Here is a 7,450-nt window from a genome sequence, read left to right as displayed (position 1 = left end):
GGAACACCACTGGAAACCCCCACCCCCATCCAACTGCGCTATCCTGAGGCTTCTCTCCCAAATGCCCTGCATGAGAGGGTGCCGGAGGGCCTCAAATCCCAGCAACAAATTTGAGAATGTTGGGAAATCTGTGACGCTAGTAAATACTGGAGATAGCCTCTACTCCTCTAGGCCCAGAACCCTACTACCCTTTTGTATTTTATCATTTTCCTTGTGTTTTATGTTGCTTCTGTGTTCATATTGTTTCATTTTTCCTGTTTTTTAATGGTATTTGTTAAATGCTTACTTTGTGCCAAGCACTGTTCTAAGCGCTGGCGTAATTGTCATTAATCAGGTCCGTCACAGTCCCTGTCCCACAGGGGAGACCGTCTTTAAGATAAATTACAGTAGGGGAAGCAAAGGAGTATAAGGATATGGACATAAGTACTGTAGGGGAGGGGATGGGGAGCAGGAGAGTGACTAAGTACTTAGGGGTTGGGATTAAGTGAATGGATGAGGCAGTAAAGAGGGAAAATATGGTGGGAAGATGAGAGGTTAGTCAGTGAAGCCTTCCTGGAGGAGGTGTGCTTTTAGTAAAGCTTTTAAGTTGGGGAGAGTAGTGGTCTGCCAAGTTATGAAGGGGGAGGGAGTTCCAGGCAGGAGGCAGGGTGGGTGGGAGCAAGGGGTCGACAGTAGGTGAAGTGAAAGCAAAGGACAGTAAGTAGGTTGGTATTAGAGCAGTGAGGTGTGGTCATGGGTTCTAATTCCGCCTTCGCCGCTTGTCAGCTGGGTGACTTTGGGCAAGTCACTTCACTTCTCTGGGCCTCAGTTCCCTCATCTAGAAAATGGGCATGAAGACTGTGAGCCCCACGTGGAACCAGCTGATGACCTTGTATCGCCCCCAGGTCTTAGAACAGTGCTCTGCACATAGTAAGCGCTTAACAAATGCCATTATTTATTTTTTATTTATTTAGCAGTGACATGTGTTGGGAAGCAGCGGGGCTTAGTGGAAGGAGTACGGGCTTGGGAGTCAGAGGTCTTGGGTTCTAATTCCAGCTCCTCTGCCACTTGTCAGCTGTGTGACTTTGGGCAAATCACTTAACTTCTCTGTGCCTCAGTTATCTCATCTGTAAAATGGGGGTTAAGACTGTGAGCCCCTCATGGAACAATCCGGTAACCTTGTATCTATCCCGGCGCTTAGAACAGTGTTTGGCACATAATAAGCGCTTAACAAACACCTAGAGAAGCAACACGGCATAGTGGATAGAGCACGGGTCTGGGAGTCAGAGGTCATAGGTTCTAATCCCGGCTCCGCCACTTGTCTGCTGTGTTACCTTGGGGAAGTCACTTCACTTCTCTGGGCCTTAGTGACCTCATCCGTAAAATGGGGATTGAGACTGTGAGCCCCACGTGGGACAGGGACTGTGTCCAACCCGATCTGCTTGTATCCACCCCAGCACTTAGTACAGTGCCTGGCACATAGTTAAGTGCTTAACAAGTGCCATTATCATTTATTTATTTATTAGGCTGGGTTGTAGTGGGAGATGAGTGAGAATAAGTAGTGGGGAGAGAGTTTGTGCTTGATGCAGAGATGGATGGGCAATTATTGATGGTACTTGAGGAGTGGGGAGGCTTGTGTGGAACAATTCTTTAGAAAGTGATCAGGCAGCAGAGCGAAGTATGGATTGGAGAAGGGAGAGTCTAGAAGCAGGTAGGTCACCTGTGTATTTTTTTCTCAGTGCTTAGAATAGTAGTTTGCACACAATAGACCTTTAATAAATACTGTAGAGCTCTGCACTAAAACTTGAGAGTGCAACAGAAGCTAAAGCTGCTAGAAGTAACATGGCCTAGCAGAAAGCATGGGCCCGGGAGACAGAGGACCTGGGTTCTAATCCTGGCTCCACCGCTTACCTGCTGTGTGACCATGGGCAAGTCACTTAACTTCTCTGTATTTCAGTTACCTCATCTGTAAAATAGGGATTCACACCTGTTCTCTCTCCTGCTTAAACTGAGACCCCTATGTGGGAGTGGGACCCTGTCTGACCTGGTTATCTTAGTGTCTTTCTCCAGCACTTAATGCAGTCCTTGCCACAAAGTCAGTGCTTAACAAATGCTATTATTAGCAATAATAATGAATAACCATAATTATGGTATTTGTTAATCACTTGCTATGTGCCAGGCACGGTACAGGTGGATACAAGCAAATCAGGTTGGACAAGTTCTTGTCCCATATGGGGCTCACGGTCTCGATCCCCATTTTCCAGATGAGGCACAGAGAAGTGAAGTGACTTGCCCAAGGTCACTCAGCAGACACGTGGCAGAGCCAGAATTCGAACCATGACCTTCTGACTCCCAGGCCTGCGCTCTAACCATTACGCCTACCGCTTGTGCTCTATCCACGGTGGGCTACTGCTCCCTGCCCTCACGGAACTCGAAATCTTCAGACTCAGGCATTTGTTAAGCACTGACTTTGTGGAAGGACTGCATTAAGTGCTGGGATAGTGCTTCGTCGGAGAAGCAGCGTGGCTCAGTGGAAAGAGCCCGGGCTTGGGAGTCAGAGGTCGTGGGTTCTAATCCCGGTTCTGCCACTTGTCAGCTGTGTGACTGTGGGCAAGTCACTTAACTTCTCTGTGCCTCAGTTCCCTCATCTGTAAAATGGGGATGAAGACTGTGAGCCCCACGTGGGACAACCTGATTCCCCTGTGTCTACCCCAGCGCTTAGAACAGTGCTCGGCACATAGTAAGCGCTTAACAAATACCAACATTATTATTATTATTAATGCCGGCTCCGCCCCTTGTCAGCCGCGTGACTAGGGGCAGGTCACTTCACTTCTCGGTGCCTCCGTCACCTCGTCTGGAAAATGGGGATTCAAAGCGTGTGAGCCCCACATGGGACAAGCTGATTACCCTGTATCTCCCCCAGCGCTTAGAACAGTGCTCAGCATTATAATTATTATTATTCCTCTCACCCTTTCTCCTCCTCCGTCTCCCCCACCCCCTCCCCTCCGCGCCATACTTCTCTAACCCCGACAAAAAGCACGCGGCCCCTTTAACGGGGGGCGTGGCCTGGGCCTTCCAACCGACGGAAGGGAAAGGAGCCATCCCGCCCTCCAACGGCCAGAGCGGAAGTGGCCGCGAGGCCTGAGCGGCCGTTGCTTTAAATCCGGTAAAGTTCGTTAGGCGTCCTACCATTCCGTTAAGTGACGGACGGCGGACGGTTCTCCTCGTAGGGAGCCGGTAGGGAAGACTTTTTTTCTCTTTTATGTTATGGTTAAATAGATAATATCTCTTAATAGTCCCTTCTTCTACATAATCGCTCTCCCACCTGTCTACTTTTCCAGCCTCGTTTTCGTTCTCGCTCCTGCCTTCTTCTCTGTCCCTTCGACAAACCGTTGCTTTTCCCCATCTTCAGAGTCCAAGTAAAATGACATCTCCAGGAGACCTTCCTCGACTACTTTCTCATCGTTTCAGTTGATATTCCCACAAAAGTTACCCCAGAACTCCTTCCCCGACCCTGCTTTTCTCCACACACCTCCCCGTAACGCTCTGTTGCTCTCAGCTTCCGTACCTTACTGTTGAAGTGGTTATCTAGATATCCGTTTTTATTTCTCTTCTAGATGTAAATTATTTAGTAGTAATAATAGTATTTTTTAAAACTGCAAAATTAATATTTAATGATAGTAATATTTAATATTAATATTTAAAGTCGGTGTAATCAAAATCATCAAATGTACAATTAAATGGACATATATACCCAACTGTTGGGGGGGGGGGCTGTAGGTAAACATATAAGTGCTATTTTGGATTCATTCAGTCGTATTTATTGAGCGCTTACTGTTCGCAGAGTACTGTACTAAGCACTTGGGAGAGTACAGTTCAACGTTAAACCGACACATTCTCTGCCCACAGTGAATTACAGTCTAAGGGGGTGGGGGGAGACAGACATCAATACAAATAAATTACAGATATGTACACTAGATTGTCTCCCTCACTAGATTGTAAATCCTTGAGGGCAAAGATTATTTCCTCTAATTCTCTTGTACTCTCCCAAATGCTTAGTACAGGGCTCTGCACGCAGCGAGTACTCAGTGAATACCATTTTTTTTATGGTATTTGTTAAGCACTTACTACGTGTCAGACACATACAAAATAATCAGAAGGGACTCAGTCCAGGTCCCACAAAGGGCTCACAATCTTAATCATCATTTTAGAGATGAGGTGGTTGAGGCACAGAGAAATTCAGTGACTGTTCACCCAGCAGACAGAGTCGGAATAAAACTCAGGTCCTCTGACTCCCAGGCCAGTGCACTATCCACAAGGCCACACTGATTCCCATAATTGATTGACTGATAATCCCCTCTTCCATATAGCACTACAGAGGGGGTAGTTAATAATAATAATGGTGGTATTTGTTAAGCGCTTACTATATGCGCTGTTCTAAGCGCCGGGGTAGATACAAGGTAATCAGGGTGTCCCACGTGGGGCTCATAGTCATAATCCCCATTTTATAGATGAGGTAACTGAGGCACAGAGAAGTGAAGTGACTTGCCCAAGATCACACAGCAGATAAATGGTAGAACCAGGATAAGAACCCAGGTCCTCTGACCCCCAAGCCCAAGCTCCTTCCACTAGACCTTGCAGCTTAATGCTGAAAATGATGGGGGTGGAGGTGGGAAAGGAAGTGATTTATCCCACTATAGGACTCTGTACTGACCTCTCATTGTGGGGCGGGGGGGAGGTGCTCCCCAGGGGGGCCCTTTGCACTCAACCTTTACTGCTTTCTCAACCTTCCTCTTCCTCATCGCTCTCCCCTTCCCCACTCCACCCTTTCCTCAGGAGCCCCCTACTCCATTCCATTGATCTTTCTGCTGTCTACACCTCTCCACGAAGGATGAGTTCCAAGTCCAAGAAGCGCATGGTGTTGCCTACCCGGCCCGAGCCACCCACTGTGGAAAAAATCGTGCAGGACGTCAAGGAGGCTAAACCTTCCGACCTGGTGTTTACTTCTGCTGTGGAGCCCCAGGAAGGTAATCTACTAATCTGTCTGTGCCCCTCCATCTCCCACCATCCTGGTGAGGAAGAGGGTGGGAGGGCTAAAAAGGTTTTGGGGTTTGGATGGGAGGGCTGAAAAGGTTTTGGGCTTTGTCAGTGGGACACATTAAAGACCCCAGAGCATCCCCTATCTTCATATCATAACTACCATTCCATTTATAGCCCCTCCTGATTGTGCTGGCCAGATAGCCCCCTCACTTATTTATAAGAGCATAAAACCCTCTTAGTAATGTCATGCCAGATCTACCCCATGCCAGCCCAAGACCCTGTCTCTGTTAGCAGGACCAGTACACTTGTTGCTTGCCCTCCTGAACACCTGTCCTCGTGTTTGGGAATGGATCATCCAACATCTCTAACATTCCTATCTTCTAGGTATCTGTCTCTCTGCTGCCTGTCATCTCTCTGTCTCTCTCTGTCCTGTCACTCTTCAAGCAGTGCCATCCTGGGTCAGGCCCACAGTCCATTCAGTTCAGGACACTTAAAGGACTTTCTGATGGTGCCTGATTTCATCTGCTTCTTCCTTTACCCTCGCCTGTCATGGTAGCTGGCACTTCTGCCTCAACCAAGGACAACCAACTGCTGGACATGATCAGGAATAGGGTAAAAATACAAAAGGCTCAGTTCCATTACAATATAAACCAATGGTTGTTCACCTCCCCTTGGGATCCTTTCTGCAGTTCTGGTCTCAGAATGGTCAGGGTGATAGAGCAGTTTCTGTATGGAGGGATGTAGGATGATAGGGGTTTAGGATTGAAGTATAGACTCAGGATAGAGGTGAGAACAGGACCAACTAAAATTATTTCCCAAATCCCAAACCACCCGGAGGAAGGGAAGTTTGAAAACAAAAGAAGACACTTTTTTACCCAGCAGGGGGGAGGTAAATTTATTCATTTATTGGCTTAGTAATTCATTCCCACAGGGCCTTGTGCAAGTGTAAATGTAAGCAAGTGCAAGAGGGATTGGGATTGATTCATAATTGAGTGTCCCACAGTGGGTCAGCAGAGGAAGGGAGAGTTACAGCTGTTGAGTGGTCCTGCCCTAACCATGAGGACGGGTATCCAGAAGGACAACCGTCACACGATTCTTCCAAGTGTCCTGGGGCCACTGTCAGGAACAGAATTCCAGGCTAGATGGACTCGTGGCCTTATGAGACTGAAAAAGAGTGACAGAGAAAAGTTAGGGATAGGAGAGGGTTCAAGAGGGGTTTGGATAGGTCACTAGAGCGAAGGTTAAAGGTATTGGATGATCCATCCCTAACCGTGAGGATGAGCGTCCAGGAGGGCAGCCATAACACAGTGTCTCTGACCACGGCATCGGGGCCATTCAAAGGAGAGCCCCAGGCGGGTTGGACCATGATGCTAAGCAATGAATGGTTTGGCTCACTGGTCTTGTGTTAATCCTCCTAGGCCTCCCTGAGTGAGTGTGCCTCGGCTTTTTGCAAGTGTCGCTTCTCAACCTCATCTTCCCCATCCCTTGCAGGCCTTGTTTGTAAGCCTGAGCTGGAGCAGCAGTACCTGAGATCTTCTACCTATCTGTCTATGAACAAGCAGCTCGAGCTGACTTGCGAGCTACTGAAGAAGAAGGGGGAAGAACTGAAGGCGGTGGGTGAGAAACTGGATCAAGAAATCGCTGAAATAAGAGAAAAGATCTTCTGATTTCCCTCTTCCCCCAAGTATCCTGTAATTTATCTTGGTATCTGTGATTCAGGTTCCTGAGCCCACCCCGGTCTTGTATTTCCTTTCTCTGGAGAGTGTAGTCAGTTGACCATGACCATCCCTACTTAGAACCCCACCCCCCACCCCTTCTTTATCTTTATATAATTTAATAAATTATTTCCCTCCCCCACCCCTTCTTTCTCGTTACATAAATGAATAAATTATTTACACCCATTTAGCTATTTACAGCTAGCTGTGTCTTTTTGTTCACAGAGGGGGTCTCAAACCTACTTGGCCACACAATGACTTAATTTCAGTTTAAGCTTTTACTCTGCCCTAAGCCCTGGAGTAGATATAAGACGAGCAGGTTGGACACAGTCCCCTCTTCCACGCAAGGGAAAGGCAGGCATTTTAAAGGTGAGGAAACGAGCCTGAGACTATACTACTGGACTCCACCACTTGCCTACTATGTGATCTTGGGTAAGTCATTTTACTTCTCTGGGCTTCTGCTTCCTCATCTGTAAAATGGAAATTAAATTCCTCTTCTCCTTCCCTCTTAGACTGTGAATCTCTTGTGGGGCAGAGACTGTCAGTCTACCCCAACACTTAGCATGGTGCATGGCACATAGTAAATGCTTAATGCCATCTTTATTATCTATACTTCTACAGAGAGGGAAGTCCCTGGTTATGCTTTGGAGGTGGAGGAGAGAGACAAGGGGGTGGGCAGTGAATTTTTGACAGAATTTCACCAAAGTAATGTGGAA

At 47.4% G+C, this 7,450-nt stretch overlaps 1 protein-coding gene across 2 annotated transcripts; it reads left to right on the top strand.

Annotated features, from left to right (window-relative positions):
• The first annotated feature begins 3,094 nt into the window (after positions 1-3,094).
• On the top strand, positions 3,095-6,920 carry CX1H19orf25 (chromosome X1 C19orf25 homolog). 2 transcript variants are annotated; one of them, XM_003430107.4, is made up of 3 exons: positions 3,095-3,216; positions 4,816-5,006; positions 6,511-6,876. In XM_003430107.4, exons 2-3 carry the CDS (start codon positions 4,871-4,873, stop codon positions 6,684-6,686), a joined length of 312 nt encoding a protein of 103 aa, XP_003430155.1. In that variant the 5' UTR covers positions 3,095-3,216; positions 4,816-4,870; the 3' UTR covers positions 6,687-6,876. The 2 variants fall into 2 exon arrangements, with proteins under 2 accessions (XP_003430155.1, XP_001510608.1); XM_001510558.5 differs by having other exon boundaries at positions 3,111-3,216; positions 4,870-5,006; positions 6,511-6,920.
• Positions 6,921-7,450: the final 530 nt, after the last annotated feature.

This window comes from Ornithorhynchus anatinus, chromosome X1, assembly GCF_004115215.2.
Source record: "Ornithorhynchus anatinus isolate Pmale09 chromosome X1, mOrnAna1.pri.v4, whole genome shotgun sequence".
Taxonomy (NCBI): Eukaryota; Metazoa; Chordata; class Mammalia; order Monotremata; family Ornithorhynchidae; genus Ornithorhynchus; species Ornithorhynchus anatinus.
Note: the sequence above shows the minus strand (reverse complement) of the source record. Positions and strands in the feature narration are given on the sequence as shown.